Raw genomic sequence first — 19,099 nt, forward strand, 5'->3', positions numbered from 1 at the left:
GATTTCTTTGGAATCCTTTCAGGGAACTCCCAGATATACCAGATAGCTTGTATGAGTTAGTCTCGCCTCCTGCTTAAATTCCTTTGCAGTTAAACTCAGCCTGTACCAACTGACTTTATAAAAAATAAAATAAAAATTGGTTTTTTTGACCAGGACTGAGGCTCAGAAAACAAAACCATTTGGCAAAAAAAAAAAAAAAAATCCAATCATCTGCTTCCATCGCCACCAAATACATGCTGCGTGTTCCCTGAGAGCAAGCCACAGGGTCGGAGGCTTGGGGTCCTTTGCCCTGCCTGCTTTCAGAATGTAACTTCAAGTCTCTCAAGTCCCTTTGCTTTTGAAGCCAATTCTTGACTTTCAAGTTCAGAAAGCCCAATAGCGACTACATGAAACTTTCGCCCGCACTGTCTTAGCTCACTGTTCACATCTTGCATTCCAGTGTCTTCCTGCCTACAGACTTGAACCTTCAAGGTTTGACAGGCAGGGAGTTTTGCAGGGATAGGCTGTGATTATATCATCTTGTCGCTTCAGGGTGAAAAAAAAGGGGGGAGGGAATTCTAAACAAACAGAGAATGACCACACAAATTAACAAACCAGGTGCGATTTAGAATCTGTCTTCCCTGATCCACCCAAGTACATGTTTGAAAACCAGATCTTCCACTTTTCCTAACCGGCAGATGGACAACATGAAACTTTTAGAAAGATAAAAGTAGATTTCACAAACTAACAGTAAAGAGCTCAGCCCCCGGCAAGAAACATTTTCCCTGCCTTAGGAATGCCCCCATAATTTGAAAGGGCCCCATTTCTTGCACTTCCTAAGTGCTCAGAAATTATTCAAAAGTCAGACTACAACAAGAGGGAGCAGCAAGCACGGAATTTGATGATTTTTCTCTGTTTCCTCCCCAACAGAAATCTTACACTAAAGTAAATGGCGCTGAGGGTGCAGTTCATCTAGAAAGCACTCATATCAAACACCGGCTTTAAAATGAACATAAATATCAGGTCAGTTTCATAGCCGTTTATCCCACTCTCAGGATAAAACTCATAAATAAGCTGGAAATGGACACTTCTCCAGCCCCAGAGAGGTGACCCCACCCTGGGGCTCCAGGCACACTGTTGTGTAATAAAAGAAAATCTGCCTTTCTCTAGCTGAAACTGGCTGGGACAGTTTCCCTGAAGGTGTCTCAGGTCCCAGAGAGTACCCCTCTGCCCCCACCAGCTGCAGGCGCCTGAGCAAAGGGCCTCCCCTCACCCCTTCCCTTTCCCTCCCTCTTCCATTTCCATGTCTCTGTCTCCCACACCAATCTCAGTCTTTACCCTGTGCCTTCTCTGCTTTCCTTACCTCCTCTTTGGTTTTGCATTTTTGCTTGTCGTTTGTCCTTGTCATTGCTTCCCATTTGGGTTCTGTTTGACTTTTTAAACACTTTTTTATCATAAGTCATGGATCACATAACATTTATCGTTTTAACCATTAGTAAGTGTGCAGGTCAGTGGCATTAAGTGCACTCACAATGCTGTGCACCCATCACCACTGTGCACCCCCAGGACTTGCTCATCCCCCAGCATAAACCCTGTGCCCAGTGCACAACAACTCCCCTTCCCCTCTCGCCACAGCCCCTGGTATCCTCTCTTCTGCTTCCTATCTCTACGAGCTTGCCTGTTCTAGGTACCTCATATAAGTGAGATTATACACCTGCCCTGTGACTGGCTTACTTCACTAAGCCTAATGTTTTCAAGGTTCATCCATGCTGTAGCATGTGTCAACATTTCATTTCTTTCTGTGGCTAAATAGTATTCCACTGCGTGTATGAACCACATTTTATTTATCAATTCGTCTGCTAATGGACACTTATTTCCACTTCTCAGCCACTGTGAATAATGCTGCTGTGAACACGGCTTACCGATATTGTCCGAGTCCCTACTTTCAATATTTTTGGATATATACCTAGAAGTCCAATTGCTAGATCAAATGGTAGACACCTAGCACTGATGACATGCTGCCAGTCTACCCCAAAAGAGGACACTGAGCCACCTATTGTCTTAGAGCGAGGAAGAAGCAAATCAGAGGGTTTGAACTTGCCAGAGAAATGGGGGTCCACAGATCTCATTTTATGGCATCCTCACACAGTACAACATCTACCCTGGGACCTGGTTTGACTCCTAATGAGCTTTGTGATCGCCAGAGAGCCCCCAAACTGCTCTGTGCCTCGATCTCCCGGTAAAATGGAAATAACAGCACATGCCCTGTGTGTAGCACCCACAGCACTGCCGTGAACCTCAGATGAGGGAGTGCCTGCGAACTTTCTTTAGGCCAGCAATTACACAAACATCCGTAAGGAGGAGCAGTAATAAGAAAACGACTGGGAATTGAAGCCCTCCATGAATTTCTAATGCCTCCTCCAAAACCCAGGGGCTGCCCCCGCAGCAATCCAGTGCTGTCACTTGGGCATTTCTCTCAGGTGCCACGTAAGCTCCTAGGGCTCTCCCTTCCAAAGGAAGCACCTGAAACGGTGGCTAGAGTCTAGATCTGAACTGTTGGAACAACAGGAGCATTTTGATCTGCAGGATTGAAATCATTAATCCCATCCTCACCCCCTTCTCAACCCCCTGCGCATCTGAGAACATTTAGATCAATCTGATGGTATAATTTTAACTTTGAGAGCTTCATAAAAAATCCTCTTTGCTTTTAAAAATTTGGCGGAGGGTGGATAAGTTACTCACTTTTGAGGCCTGGATGCATGTGGGCTGTCCTTGTGATAACACAATGAGTAAAGTCCACTCTGGAAGACACAGTTATCACACCAAAAGTCATCTCTACAGAGTAGGCACTGTGCTTGCTCCAGGGAGAGCCTCAAAGTGTGGGACAGGGACAGATGGAGAGACAAGGAATTAACTATAATGTTCCAATTAAGAAAGTGCTAGGAGACAAATTTCTGTATATGAGATAACTTGGATTTAAAAACAAAAACTTTATTGAATAACACAAAGTTGAGCTGTGGCCTTTGCAGCTGCACATCTAAAGTACTTCCTTAGAAGCTTCCACACCTCTTGCTCAGCGTGAAGTAAACTGGAATCTTCAAAATTCACGTTCTGCACCCAGCCCCTCTTCTTGGTTTTAGTTGAGTTTGTCAGCCCAGCGAAACCAAGACAGGCTCATCCTCATCACCTATCGAGACTCAGGGGGTTGATCGTCTGATTATTCCTCACTCTCACTTAAGTGTTACCACAACCCAGCCTTTGTAGTGTAAGTGTGGGGTTTTTTTCCTCTTAATTGTGTTATGAAAAGATTTTCATCTTATTAAGCAAATTTTAGGTGTCTGCAGATTAGTGGGAGCAGAGTCAGTCCAAGAAGCCCCTGGAATCATTGAAGGCTTACACAGCCTGCCTGGAAGTCAGCAAGTTTAATTATCTAAGGTGGCCTGCATCCTTTTCCTCTCCTCCCTGTCTCCCTAACCTCCAGTCTCCAGGAGGTAGCTGGCAGCCTATTTCTGGAGAGGGCACGGCAGGGCAGACCACCCTATGTCCACAGATTCTTCTAGGGCTTCAGCCAACGCCATCAGGGCAAATGTATCCCTTCAACAAACCCTACAAGTTGGACAACACTTCCCTCCCCAGACAACATCAAGGTGACTCCAGTGTTGTCTAAGGTAGCATTTCACAGTGGCATGCTTGTGCCCTAACAAGCTCCGAGTACCCCTGTGCTTCCTACGGTATTTTTTTCTCTCTAATCACAAAGATTTAAATCTCTTCCCTCCAAAAACAAAAATGATAGTTGTTTGGGGACCTTCTCTTCATTTTCCAAACCCTACAAACCCTGAAGTCTAAATGCCAAATGAGGGATTCATACAATAGATCAGAGAGTGGGGTTGGCCATACTTCTCAAAAGTGAATGCATATCATTCAAATGAAGACCATAAATCAGTAGCTCTGGGGAAGGGATGCACATTGTGCATTTCTAATGGGTTTCCAAGTGATGTCCACCTTCTGTGGGCCACTGGTCACACTTTGAGTCTTGAGGGGAGAAGTACCTCTTTCTCGGAGCCCTTAGGTGATGAGGAACAGTTTTTGAGAGGAGGTAAGAGCTGGGGAACAGTTTTCTTATCCATTGACACCCACTGGAGTCACCACCTGGAGAGATACAACCTAGTGATGTCAGCATGAGTAGGAAGCATAATCACCTCCTCGGAGGTGGCAGTGGTGGCAGGAAGTCCAAGTGCACCCACCAGGCTGTTTGTGCCACCCGGAGAAAGAGGAAATGATCTTATTCTTGTGGGGAAGTACATCTTCTCTTGTCCAAACCACAGGCTCACAACCTTATGAGCTCAACTGAAGTTCCTGCGATGACCATTGTGCATGGGCCTACCTCTTCTGGCCCCTACCCAGCAGCTACCTCCCTGTGGGTGTGGGCCAGATGAGCAGGCCCCCACTCCCCTGCCCTGTTACAGGACCCCACCCTGCCCACCCAGGAGCACAGCCCCACTTGCCTTCCCAAGCCAATGCTGTGCCTCTAAGCCCAAGCCAGGACAGAAAACTGTAAACACTAACACTTAAATCAGATCCTTGCAATTTTCTCTCAAGCCCGGCTTGCCCTGTGCTTCTCTGTCACTTGTTTTTATAGCTAAAGTTACTCGCCCTCATTTTAAGTACATTGTGCAAAAGGCATAGGCCAACTTCTGATATATTCCCACAAGCAAAATTAAATATCAGTAACATGTGTTTTAGTGAATTGGGTCCCTCAATTTGCATCTTATAATAAGGATGTTATCATACTGGTTTATGGCTCAGCTCTTTAGTTTTTATCTCTCTGGGGCTAGATTCCCCTCATGAGTTCAATATAAGTCTATGAACTAATGTGATTTTAAAAACGAGTTTCTTCTGTGTTAACATTAACACCCTTATGAGTGCAGAGGTTTTACTCCCCCAAGTGCAGGCTGTTTGCACTCACTGGAGGATGGGGCGGGATGGTGGCCCTCAGTGATGTCCGTGGCTGCTCTTAAGTGAAGGAATTGAGTCAGTAATCCGGCCTGCCACTAGAGAAGGAAAGGCTTTTTCACCTCTTTGCACTGAGACATAATCTCTGGTGTGTTCATTCCCTTACATTTAGATTAATTATAAAACATTGTCACCAGAATATTAAAGTAATGTTTAATACACAGAAGGGAATAAGGTATTCTGGAAAATGCATAATTTCTCTATGATGATTTTGCCAGTTGCATGCAATATGATCTTTTGATTGCCAGCTATAGAAATATTGTGACTAAGCTTTCACTAGCTTTTTATTTTTGCAACCATCCTGTCATAGCACTTTGAAAACTGTAAGCTTGGCCAATCAAAAAAAAATTTTTAAACCCCAAAACAACAACAACAACAACAACAACAACCTAAGGGTGTCCATGCTAAAGAGCTCTCTAATTCTGGTTCCAAAAGAGGATGGAGAAAGGAGAGGGCATAGAATATACAGTAGCACTTTCCACATCACCAGTCATCCTAATGCAACTGGATGTGGAGAAAAGACTGACCCCCACCTGCTGTACATACACACTCACACACACACACACCATGTTCCTTGAATATGGGAAGGTGTCAACATTCCAAAATGGAAATCTCTCAGGTCCTCTCTCACTTGCTTCAGATTTTCCAAGCTCCACTGCAGCCACACCCCCAGGAGGGATGGTCTAAGTCAACACCGAGCAGTAGCGAGGAACGTTCCTTGCTGGCAGTGGCTGAAATGGGACCTACACTCCTTGGGGGGACTGCTCCTGGGGACTGGTTACCTCAGCCATCTCCCTCTAGGTCACTGGGCTCCGTCCTCGGCTGTGTTGGTTAACAACCAAGTGTCGTTACCAGCAGAGAGCTCCTGTCCTTCGAGGTCTCACTCCAGGTCTCTGCAGGTGAAACTTTTCCATTTCAATAATAATTTTTTTAAATAATAATCATAATAGCAGAAGGAGCACTCCAGCCCACACTCCTCATGAGCGCTCACCACACAAGCTGGTGTCCCTGTTTCTCTGCTGCACCACCAAGAATGCTGGTAGAATTCTTTAAGCCTTTTCAAACTGGAATTAATTTTTAAATATGTGTTCTATTTATCCATGCCACTGAACGGCAATACGCCCAACACCTGTCATCTTGTTTCCATTATCTACAAGGTTACCTATGCCTCCCTGACCCCCACCCTCTGCTCCTCAAATATACACTAGATGTATATATGAAAAACTAAGCCCTCTTACCCCAAAAGGCTCAGAGTCTGGAGGCTTAATTACCTCTCCATTTGCGACACAAAGGCCCCTTGGGTCAGAATTAAATGTGATTTCCAGTAGGAGAGGAGATAGGTTTACTCCACTGCTGCCCATCCCACATCTGTTCTACAGACACAATGACTCCTTAGGCCAGGAGAGGATGAACTAAGCATACTTCTTTAGCCAGCTTGGTAGCCTTAACCTCCAATTTCTGGAGAAGAAAGGTGGGAGCCCAGAGTGAACAGTTTCTAAAAACAAGACTCTAGAAACTAGGGAGTGATGAATACCAAAAATCAAGACCCAGTGATGTCCTTAAGATCATCAGAGTCAATACAGAGGAAGCATGTTTTCCTGGGTGTGTGTGTGCTGGTGGCACACACAAAGTATGAATATGCTTTTGCTGCAAATAGGCGGATACATAAGAAACTACAAGTGCAACTGTGTATATGTATATACTTCCTGAGCATACAGGGAATGCTCAGGAATCCACAATTTTGATTCACAGGGAAGCTACTGGGTTGGCCGAAAAGTTCAATTAGTTTTTTTCTGTATGATGGCTCTAGTAAGGCTTAGTTGTCTTTAACTTCATGTGAAACAATTTTGTTAAATCATATTGTGACAGCTGCCATATCAGTGTGCTTTAAAAAAAAACTTATCCAAATTGGTGAAATTTTGTGCAGCCATTTTAATATTGAAGATGGAAGAAGATAAGCAACATTTTTGGCATATTATGCTTTATTATTTCAAGAAAGGTAAAAACACAACTGAAATGCAAATAAAGATTTGTGCAGTGTATGGAGAAGGTGCTGTGACTGATCAAACATGTCAAAAATCATTTGTGAAGTTTATTGGTACTATTGACATTTTGTCCACGTAATTCTTTGCTGTGGAGCCATCTTATGCATTGGAAGATGTTTAGCAACTTCCCTGGCCTCTACCCACCAGAAGCCAATAGCAGAATATGGCTGACATACTCAAAATATCCAAATCAGTAAAGTTATTGGTGGAAATAAAAAGTGTGTCTTCTATTTTACGAAAAAAGCTAAACAAACTTTTTGGCCAACCCAATATTATATTAAACAAATCATATGGACACTCATATTTCCTAACAAAGTATGTATGACTTTCAGTGATTGTCATTTTCCTGTGGTGTGGATTGAACCCTGGGCTGACATGGAAGATGGGTGACCAGCTAGAAAAGGGAGCTTTGTCTTCTGCTGCACAGAGGCCTGACTTTCCTCCCTGTCCCCCACCAAGTTCTGTAGGGAACACAGCAGTCCCACCTACCTGGGGTTTTGATTTCTCCCATGTCAGTACTGAGCACCGCGCTGCTCTGAATGGCAGGATGAAATCTCGCGCTGTTTCATCAAGAAGGTGAAGCATCCCTTCGGCCAGGCTTTCTATGCTGTAGAGGTTTCCTATGCTGTGGGTCACTTAGCATCTTAGTTATCACATCAGCTGTTGCACTGCGGCACTGCTTATGTTCAAGTAACCCTGTTTTATGGAATAATGGCCTCGAGGTGCAAGAGTAGTGATGCTGGCAATTTGAACATGCCAATGAGAAGTCATAAAGTGCTTCCTTTATGTGAAATGCTGAGAACAGTACAGTAAGATTTTGCGAGACACCACATTCACATAACTTTTATTACAATATATTGTTTTAGTTGTTCTGTTTTCAGTTATTGCTAATCTTCTCCTGTGCCTAATTTATAAATTAAACTACCATACATATATATGAATAGGAAAACAACAGGATATACAGAGTTTGGTACTATTTACAGTTTCAGGCATCCACTGGGGTCTCGGAATGTACCCCCCACAGATAAGGGGGGACTTCCATACTTAACTTTTTCAGTTGTACTTTACTGTATTTCAGTGGAAAGGAAAACATGGGCCATGCTATTACAGTGTTTTCACACCTCAGGGAGCATCTCCACTTGTGTTGAAACCCCTGGGCAGTTCCCAGCCATCTGCTGATGACTGATCCTTAGCATGTATTCGTGTCCTACACAGTCCTCCTAATGGGTAGGGCCAGTGCTGAGGTTTGTGGCTGTGGACATCACAGGAATAAGGAACGGGGCTCTAGGAGAAACTCAAAAAGTAATTCTTAATGCGCCTTAAATGTTCTGACTTATGACACTGGACAGTCGTAGACCAGAATTCCTTCCAGGAGAAAGAGGGTGATGGGCAGGGAGAAGGAAGGTATAGAAGGGTACCAGGTGACATGGCTGCAATGCAAAAATCCGAAGATCTCTATTTTTTAAACAAAAGCTCCAAGAGAGGGAACCCAGGTATGCTCAGCCTTATTTTGTGCATGGAATCTTTCTCTAATACAGTATAAACATGATAACTTACTTTCAGTTCATGCTTTCATTATGTAATTAATCTGATGCTGTGGCCAAATGACACTAAAATTGTGTTATAGGACCTGGAATGTATCAATAAGTATACAACAAAGAAGAAAGCAACATGACATAACTTTTACAAATAATCAAGAGAATAAAAAAATTCTTAAATCTCCCCCTACCCCAAGAAAAAAACAGGAATCCTTGGAGCCCATTGACCTACAAAGCTCTAGTAGTTTAATGTTCTTTTGCCAGTTAAGTTTATCATTATGCTTGAGACTTGATGCTAAAGTGTTAAAGGCTTGATGAGACATGATGTTTTCCTCTGTACTATAAAAATAGTCAATCTCTGGAACTAACTGACCTGTTTGGGCCTCAAGGTTTTTATCTTTAAGCTCTTCATTGTGTGGGCTTCTAACAACAGTCAATATGTAAGGAAGACCTTTTGTTGGCTTCCATAGACTGTCTGGGGTTGGATGTGGACCAGGGCAAATGGGGAATTTAGACATACCATCGAACAATGGAATCATTGTCTGCTTGAATGTGGTAAGGGTGACTACATAGTCTGACCCAAATATTCATAGCAGAACCCTTTCTGCAGGAAATTGCTAACACCTGCCAGGGGCAGCCTCCTATTGGTCTCGGTCTCTTTTGAGTTTGCCTTCAATCCATTGCAGACCCTGTTATGTTCTTCCTAAAACTTTTCTACTGACATGACTTTGAAAAACTATTTGGCTTATAATCCCAGCCCATTAGCTCATCATTAAAGGACCTCCATAATATGTCTCCAAATTAGTTTTCAGCCTTACCTTCTGTGTAGACAACCCTTTTTTTCCTGCTACACTGGGTTGGCTGTTGCCCTCCAAAACCACGGCACTGCCTTGCACCGGGTTTGTCCTCATGCTTTCTCTTTATCATCTAAATCTTGGCCTGCCTTGGGTAACCAATTAAAAGTCCAAGACTTGGACCCCTGAGTAATTACCTTCCTTCACATTCCTGCAGCTTGTGCTTCTCACTTCTGAATTAATCTATTACATCTTTCTTTGTTAATTATCCACTTCTATGCTTATAATCTTACTTCACCCCATGTGGACCAAATGTAATCCCTACGAGGACAGGGGTTGGGTCTCACATTTCTTTACAGTTGCCCACAGTCCCTAGAATAGGACCTTTTTGCACACTGTAGGTGGGGAAGACAAACCTGGCTTATGCCGATGATCTGAGAGAGATCACAGGACTGCACATAGAAAAAGTAAAGTTTTTTTGTCATGTCCCATTTAGATTAAATTGGCAGCAGGTAACCAGTTACAGATCAGGTCAGGGGGTTGAAATACATGGGTTTACCCCATATGTACATCACTTAGTTCAAACATAGGACAAGAACTGTGTTTTTGTTACTACCCTCCTTCTAAATCGTCTGCTGTTGTTTTTTAAAAGGACTGGGCCAAATGCATGAGGAAACATCAATGTATACTCATCCCCACCATTTGAGAAACAGCTTTTAAGTGTGAGTCCTATGGATAAGATATAAAGAATAACATCCCCATTCATTCAGTAGCTCCAAAGGCCCTTGCCTGAGACAGCTATGTACATTGGCAAAGTGAATTATATATTAGCATTTTAGAGGGCCCACTGTTCTCACCACATCAGCTTAACTGAGACTAGTTATTTAGGAGGATTCTAATTAATTTAATTCTCCACTGGTGGCAATTTCTGATGGGCAATGACTGTGCCTTTTACCTCTTTGCATTCCTTCCCCAGTACTTAGCTCAGTAGGTTACATATAGCATAGACCTAATAAATATTTGTTGATTGAACAAATGAAGGAGCCTTACTGCCGATGGAGAAGATGCAGGAGTGAACTCAGACACGCCTCACAAAATCAAACTCCCAGCACCGAGGATGCACAGAAATGCAAGCACTCTGGGAAATACTGACTCCAGACTTGCTCAATAGCTGACAAGAGCAGAACCCTCAAAGCCAAGCCAGCTTGAGTATGCTTCCTAATCTACTTAATTAGCACTGTTGTCATTGTTTTCACATGGTACCGCCAACCTTGACAATACATATGGTGACAAAATTCTTGAGTGAGAACAACCCTGGAAGTCAATATGTAGAAGTTAATAGAGAGAATTCTGGAGTCACATTATAGTGGTAGTACCAGTTGTATAACCTTGGACATGTTGCTAAGTCTCTCCAAGCTTCAGTGAAATGGGAATAATCATAGTACCTACCCCACAAGATGGTTACAAAGAAGAAATAAGAACAAACATGGAAAACTCTTACCACTGTGCCTAGAATATAGTAAATTCTCAGTAAACATTAGCTGATATTATTATTTCTACTTTAACCTATACCTTGCTCTTTACCAAGCTCTAGGCAGTCTAGCAGCTAAGGATGGGAAGGGTTAGGTGTTCAATCAGAGATCACATTTCAGACACCTGCTGACCCTCGCATCTCCAGGCAGCAGATGTGTGTTTTGCCACTCCTAGTGAAATGCGTGAGGTGGGGCTCTGTGGGAAAGGGCCATCCCCCAGGGCTACCCTCCAGCAGAGGGAGGGGTAGAGAGGGACCTCCAACCTGAAAGTGCATCACAGTGATAAAATGTACCCTACTGAAGATGCAATGTTTTAAAAAAAAAGTGAGCCTTTTTAAAACATGATGACAACATTAGATGCCAAACAAAAATCACTACAGCTTTTTTATTCTATGACTCAAACTTATAAAGAAAATGGGCATACTGACCAAAAGCAAAGGAAAGCTCACTGTTAAGATGGGCCACAACCTCACTTGCCCACGGCCATCAGGGCTGGATGTCAATGCCCTCAAATCCTATGTGAGGTCCTGGGCATTCGAAGGGCGCATGCTGTTTTGACTGTTGTGTGCTGCTAGTTACTAGGTAGGCAGGAAGGAGGGTATGTCCTTCCATTCTCAGAGGGAGTGAGGGCCTTGAATGGGATCTACTACCGACAGAGGGGCATGAGGTGGATGAGCATGCATTACAACCCCAAGCTGCCGGCTCAGACACAGCACCATTTCCTAGTCGAGACTAAAAAGCCTCGGAGTCCACCCCCAGCACAACCTGTCAGAGGAAAAGAAAGTGTAACCTCAAAAAGGCTAAAAAATAAAAAGCACTCCACAAAGAAGGCAATGTGGCTACAGGCAAATCCACACAAAGGGGTGCGCTTGAAAGGCAACTGTCTCGAGCTCCTGAGTTCTGAGCTGTGGGTGAGTTTCTGAAGAGGAATATTTGCATTTTGGTTTCTCTCCTTTGTGCGGTGAAGTAAGCAACAGGTGAAATAGGGCACTCTGAAACAGGGGTGTGAGCAACTCTGCCAGTCTTAAAGCCGAAAGGCAGATAATCTCCACGTGCTTCTTCACAGGGTTTCAAGGTATCTGAGCAGAGAGGACACATCAGCAGGGACAAAGGAGCAGAAGAGACAGCGAAGGCAGCAGGCACTGCCTGTTTGCATTGCTGTCTCAGGAAATTCAGGGAACTATCACTAGGGGGGAAAATCAGGCAAATGACTTCCTCTCAGACCATCCTCAACAGGAATATTTGATTTGCTGTTGCTGTAGGAAGCTTCTCGCTGCCCTGCTCCTATTTCAGGAATGACTTCGCCCGTGCAGGCTCTAAACAACTGCTACACGCAGCAACTACAGCCCTGTGCAGCCCCAAGATATTAAAAGTCAGCCCATGTCCATACAAAAAAGTACACGTGAATCAAAGGGTGGCTGGCAAGAAAAGAAATGGCAGCAGAAGAGCTGAACACAGCAGATCTAATAAGGGTGAGGCCAAATCTGTACATTTCTAAACAGAGCCAAGGACCCGATCAAAAGGGAAAATGAGTATGATTTCATTTTGCGCAGAAAAAGACTGTGCAACCTAAATAGGATGTTAAGTGGAATAATTCCCACAACTGAGAGTTGTATACCATTTCGATCAATCCTCCCTTTAGTTCTTTGCTACTCAGCACCCTGGAACTCAGAATTAAATATCTCCAATAACAAGATTCAGGTCATGCTATTGGCTATATGGATTCTCTAACAGGATGTGATACAGCCTCAAAATTCATATTAAGTGGGAGCTCCTCTTAAATCCTGACTAGAGAATGAAGCAGATTGTGAGATCTATTTAAGTCCTTTAAGATAAATTTGGTTTGATGAGTAGCTCTTTTTTTTAATGCCCTTTTAACTTTAAAGTTTGTCTCCCAGCAATCCTGGTCCCTAAGCTTATTTCTACCATCAGAGGAGTGAAAAAAGGAGGAATCCTCCCTGGTAATGACCTAAATGTTTGCTGTCATCAGGATGCTGCTTAGAAACCCTTGAAATACTGGACATGCTTACAGGCTCCCCATTAGGACTATCACCCAAACAAGCTTTTGACTTCATTCTTAAATCTTTCTATAATGCACACCTTTCTGCCATTCCTGCTTCTGAATTTAGTAGGCCACAAGGGAGAGGTCCGCAGCTTGAATTCCTTTGCACAGGAGCCGGAGGCTTGGGTTCCAGTTCTGTATCAACCACTGTGTGGTTCTACACTAGGCTCTCACTCCCCACCCCACCCCCCCAAGCTGTGTGATCTTAGGTTCTTCACTTACTCTTTCTTTGGGTCTCTGTTGTCCTGGCCTGTAAAATGAATGATTGCTGTGTTTCCTTTCAGCTTTAGTCTCTCCTTGTCCCACCTAATTTCTAGAATCACTAGGAAAATTGAGGCTATAGTATCTATAAAAGTGCTCTACAATCTTAAGTATTTCCTGGGAGAATTTTAAAAACATAAAGCAAGAGGAAAGGTAATGTGATTTCACAAAAAGTATCTTAATTACACTGAGATGTGAAGGAAAGCAATTGCTGTTTCTGGATTTTGCTGGAAGTGAGAGGCTCTTTGGCTTAATATAACTCTGGGAAAACTACAACCTGAAGAGTGCCATCTTCACTAAGGAGTTGGAGAAAAGAAACATAACTTATTGTTTCCTGTTGGTTAAGAACTCAGACAAGGTGGATCCATTGAAGGTGTATTTGCAACATTCGTTGTTCATGACCTTCCAGTGGAGCGTCACAGGGACTTTGCAACCAATATGTCAAGTCCTCAAATCTGTTCCCTCACAGTGGAATACCCCTATAGAAGCCAAAACTATAAGTCATGTAAGTAGAACAACAGCCTACAAAATACTTCAATTCTGAACCTCTCTACCTCTACTTTCTGAGGATATTGATTTGTAAAATAAGAATTCTTGACAGTAGTAAACATTAACACTGAGAAAAATGTTAATGTTAATAATCATTTTCTTCAACATTAACCTCACTATCTAGACCTCAAAACAAACAAACAAAACCACATCAGTACATACAAAACTTGAAAGATATTCCTCACCCCTTCAAAAGCTTGGCTCTAATACAAACACTCTTGAAAACTCTAAACAAAAGTGACCAGGAAACATTCTGCCAAGATTGGGACCTCAATTAGGCCTCAGTAGAATCCAAGTTTCCTCTCCTTGCCTAAACTTTTTATTTAAATGACCAACAGTTTTTGGTGCAATCATTTATATTCAAAAGGCTGAGTGCTGAGCACTGCAGAAGCTACTGAGTCACTGTCATTACGAACCCAGAAGCCTAAGAGACCTTTGCATTTAGTGCAGCAATCTGGACAGACCACAAAATTAATGTTCACAGTCCAGGCTTGGTGGGGCAAGGGCAATACCCTGCATTTTGTCCCCACCCTCTCGAGTGCCCGAGACTATGTCCTCTAATCCGTGCTTGGTGCATGCTAGGCAAACAATTAATCTCTCTGCAACGGAAGTTCCAGTCTCAGGAGAGGGCACAGTGAGAACCCCAGCCAGATTTGTCAGTCCCTTCTGCTACTTCCACCATTCACAGATAACCATGACCTTGACATATCACCTGTGAAGACACAGGGAGATGTCTTCAGTGATCATCAGTCCTGTGTGGGTTTTCAAAAGCTCTAGCCCTAGGACACCACCATCATTTCATATGAATTTCACAAATGAATCTTTATTTTCTCTCAACTAAAAAAGGTATGGGGGGAGAGATAGTCCTTTTAAAAAATGACGGATCTTTTTTCTACAAAAGACAAAGGGGAAAAAAAGATATCCTCTACCTACTCTCTTCCCCCATTCCCACCCTCTAAAATCCCACTTCTAGAAATATCCATTTATTTACAAACCGACTCTGAGAAGAAATAAGAGGGGGAAATGGAAACACAGATGAGAAATGAAAGGGTAGTGAACACCCAGTGCATTTGCCAAGGTGAAGTTGTTCCCAAACCCATGTTTATTGTTTCAGTAGGGCCTCCCTTTTAAAGTGGCATCACTCTATTTATCAGGAAGGAGCTTAGCACATTCAGGGAGGAAGTCATCACAGAATCCCTTTCAGTCTTCTGTTTCAACAACACAGGCAGAGTAGGGGTCAGGGAGAGTGTTTCTCCACGAAATAACTTGTCTGGAAATACCCTCTTACCTAGGTTCGGGGAACTCTAAAACACTCATGAAAGCCACTTAGTCAATCAGGGTATTTATATGTCATGGAAAAGCCACTGGGGGGATATGGCAAGAAGGCACCCTTATTCCCAGATCCCTCTTGCAGTACATATAGCTGTTAGCAGGAAGAGACAACTTTGCATGCTCTGACCAAAGGACATCCTTGATCTGTGTGTGCACGTGACAACCATACATGCATGTACTCATGAACACTTAGGGCTTGTGTGCTAACACAGGGAGACACATTCCCTTTGATGATTTACAGAGTTCAGTGGAATTAGCTCTGGACTAGATACCAGAACACCTAGCTTTTCAGCTCTCCCTCAGCTCATTGGCGTGGCCTTGGGCAAGCCCTTAACCTTGGTAAGCCGCACTCTCTTCATCCTAAAGTGGAAGTTGTGAGCTGTCCCAATGAGGATCAGATGAAATAATGTACACAAAAGCACTATATAAAGTATAAGGCAGCACACTACCAGGAGTCATTGTTTATGGTGAATAAATAAGCAGGAAAGAACCCAGATGCCAATTATTTTATCTTCTCACAAGGCTAGGTAATCTAGCCAGAAGGTAAGTGGGTATGATTTTCCCCACTTATGTGCACAGCCAATGTGCAAATCTACAATACACAGGTTTATTATTTATAAACCTATTTTAATATGCTATATTGTTTCTAGTTTTCAGGATCTCCAAGCAATGGAAAACACCCAGTTGAGAAAAGTTCTTTGCAAATTAACTGGGCCAGAAAAAATTATCACCTGTCTGTAGACATAACTTATTTGTGTCACTGATTTCTAAGGAATGGGGCGTTACTATGATTACAGTAGTGTGTTCCGATCTGAACTTCTTTCCTCCTACAATTTCCCCCCTTATAAAATCTGCACCAAATTTCTTGATGTAAGTAATAAAGAAATTTTATGTTTGTTTGTTTGTCTGCATTAAGATATATTTGCCAAAGGTTTGGAAACCTAAAATTAGAATATTTAATAAGCAACTACTGACATTTATCACCTTCCTTGGGATTTACCACTAACCCAGTGATGTTATCTTTCTTGAGCTAAATTAAAAGACAAATTCAAGTCCTGCATGGTAGCCACCAAAAGCATATATTTGAAAAACAGAATTCAACGTGCCATATTATGCATTATTTAATGGTATGCAAATTATCAGTCAGACAGTTAGGAAAGCCACACTTCAGCATTAATAAACAGCAATACTACTACTACATGAATTATGATATTGCTATGATTTATTACCAAGTTTTGCATTTTGATTCTCCTTGAAAATTTATTCCATCTGATAAGCAATAACCTATTTCCCCTCCTACGCCTCCTACTCATTCCTCAGATCTGTCCCTCCGGCCCACCCAATGGGTGTCTGCAGGAAATGGGTACAGAAATACAAAGTCACAAGCAGCTGCATTGTCTTATAAGCATCAATAATTAAAGAACAAGCAAACACCACCTAAAGCTCCAACATTTATTGTGTCAATGTTAAGCACACTTTTTGAAAGACAACATAGAATGTATAGAAACAAGGGGTCGGGGACTCATGCTCATTTCCACAATACGGGTAATTAGGTTGGCTGGTTTCAAAAGGGCCAGGACGTCACTCGGGACAGCGGTGGTCCACGAGCCCTCTCTATGGGACTGATTCACTATTCCAATGTGGGTCTGTTTTTTTGTTTTTACATTTTATTAAAAAATATAAATAAAACGGCACTGCAGGCCCAGGCAGGAAGGACTCTGCAGGACTCTGTCTTCGCACACGGCTTCTTGGAGGCTACTGTCAGAAAACACCACAACTAGCAGGGCGACAGACCACGCAGATGTCGGCCGGGCGGCACGCGTCCACCCCGCCCCTGGGGGCTTCAGATTTTCTCAGAACTTAAGGGCTCTCGAGCTTCCATCCGAAAACTGCCACACATCTTGAGCTCTCTGGGTACTACGCCGAATGGGGGTGTGTGAAGAACCTAGAAAGAGAATGGAGACAGAGGAGGGGGGAAAAAAAAGTACAGGTGTGACTTGGCCCAGTGATTTTCTGTTCTCTAACTAGCTTTTTACAATTATAACTTAAATCAACCACAGGTTGAGCCACTGGCATCTTAAACATGAATTCAAACTTAACCTCCCCCCAAAATCTCTGACCTCTGAGTGCCTTTCCCATGAGCTCCCTCCCTGCCTTCCCCCAAAGGCCCCAGGCCCTCTACCGGATCATATGATAGTCCTAAGAAACTCGGGACACACCTGGAAGGAAACACTTTCCCTTATGACTGAGAAAACTTGAGTAGGAAACAGTCCTTTGGTTGAGGAGAACAGGGGAGGGAGGAGGGAAGGGGGACATTTCCTTAAAATAATAATAAAATTATAAAGAAACAAAAAATCAAAATTGATGTAAAAGCAGCACAACAAAAACATGAAATGTCATCAAGTTCAACGTCAAAGCAGCCAACGATTTACAAGAGGCGAACAAATCTCTGAAGAGGAAAACCAGAACCCAAAATAGTTGCTCCCAAATTGCACCAAAAACTGCCTGCAGTCTCTTTCAAACATGCAGTTTTCTTTTCTTTTTTTCTCTTTTGTAAGGGGGAAAGGCAATGGTGAAGGGAAGAAGGGAGTGGTTATTTTCCTCCGGGGCTCCTCCCTTGCTGTGTGTACAGACTTGAAGCAGCAGAACTGGGAGTCCGGATGTGCCGAGGAAGAGGGCTACCACTGTGGCATTCCAGGCCTCGTTGCCATGGTGACCTGAAGCAGGGGCCTGGGGCCTCCTCTCCCCTGACTTGGCTCCGCAGGAGGCCCAGGGTCTGGAGCTCAGCTGCTCTCAGGAATCCCCCCCTGAGCAGTGGAGACCTGGGCTGAGGGGCCTGCTGTGTCCAGGTGGGCTCTGGGAATCCCGTTCCCAGTCCAGCCCTAAGTCATTGTCGTTGAGGCCCCGTTGGATGATATCCCATCAAATCCCTTTGTGAGACCTGCTACCAATACTGAAAAGCCTAACAGACAAAGCATAGCATGGGCATGTACCACGTACATTGTTATTTAAAAGCACAGCCCCCTGTGGGTTTGGGGGGGGGTCCTGATTTAAAGGATAGACTTTGGAAAAATCACTTACATTGCCTTTTCTGCGGTCTGGTAAAGACCTGATATATACTCCCTTTAAGTAGTCTTTGCCATTTTACAGAAAGGAAAACCAGTATTCGTTTCAGCCATCGAGTCGTGTTCAGCCGAGTTTCAGTTTTGAGCACAATGACCCATGTGAACTACACTGGTCTCCTTCCCCATTCGAAAGGGAGAATGAATCGCATCCTATGACCATAGATGACACTGGGAAATAGAGAGAGAGAGAGAAACAGGCCCATCCCCCTAAAGGCTGATTCACTGGCCATGTTTTACTAAATGAAACAATGCGCTAATGGGATGACGAGACGACAGCACGCAAACGTGCGCCCCAACAATCCACGTCTATGGTTGACAGCTGTAGCAGTCCTGGAGTAAACGTATGTAACCCCAACTCTGCCTGTGTGTTCTCATGTCCATTTCTCTAAAAGTGAGCTAATTTACTCTTAATTGGGAAAGCTGCAGGGTCTTAGGAGACACTTAGGAAAATTTGCTAAGTGGCTCATGCCCTTTAAAAGTTAACAGTCTTTTTAAAAAAACATTTCTCCAAGCAGGTTTAAAGAACACTGCCAATCCCATCCTCATACCGGCAAAATTCCCAGCATTTTTCTTTTTTAAATGGGAAGTTGTCTGGAAAAAAAAAAAAGAGAGAACAGGATAGGTACATTCTTGAACACACCAGGCCCGGGGACAATGGAGCAACAGAACCATCATGAAGACACAAGTACAACACAGTCCTAAGAAATCACGTTTGTGTGTATGTATGGAGCAGGGGAAGGAGATTTAAAGAAAAGAAAATACTGTATTTCCTCCCTCACTCTCTCTGAGTGAAGTGTTTGAAAAAGGACAGACTGGGGCCTGAGGCTTCTCCGATCCTTTTCAAGAAGGCTTGCAATACCCCAGTACCT

General features: G+C 43.3%; 1 protein-coding gene across 5 annotated transcripts in view; it reads right to left on the reverse strand.

Annotated features, from left to right (window-relative positions):
- Window positions 1-16,543: 16,543 nt before the first annotated feature.
- The window catches only part of BCL11A (BAF chromatin remodeling complex subunit BCL11A), a 97,406-nt gene continuing 94,850 nt past the window's right edge, over window positions 16,544-19,099 (reverse strand). For 4 of the 5 annotated variants that reach the window (XM_028515300.2, XM_028515298.2, XM_028515302.2 and 1 more), the window contains one exon: window positions 16,544-17,050. In XM_028515300.2, the coding sequence (XP_028371101.1) occupies window positions 16,949-17,050 (102 nt within the window). In that variant the 3' untranslated portion in view covers window positions 16,544-16,948. The remainder of the gene's footprint in view (window positions 17,051-19,099) is intronic. The other variant, XM_036027998.1, reaches the window with a different exon arrangement.

This window comes from Phyllostomus discolor, chromosome 6 (assembly GCF_004126475.2).
Source record: "Phyllostomus discolor isolate MPI-MPIP mPhyDis1 chromosome 6, mPhyDis1.pri.v3, whole genome shotgun sequence".
NCBI lineage: Eukaryota > Metazoa > Chordata > Mammalia > Chiroptera > Phyllostomidae > Phyllostomus > Phyllostomus discolor.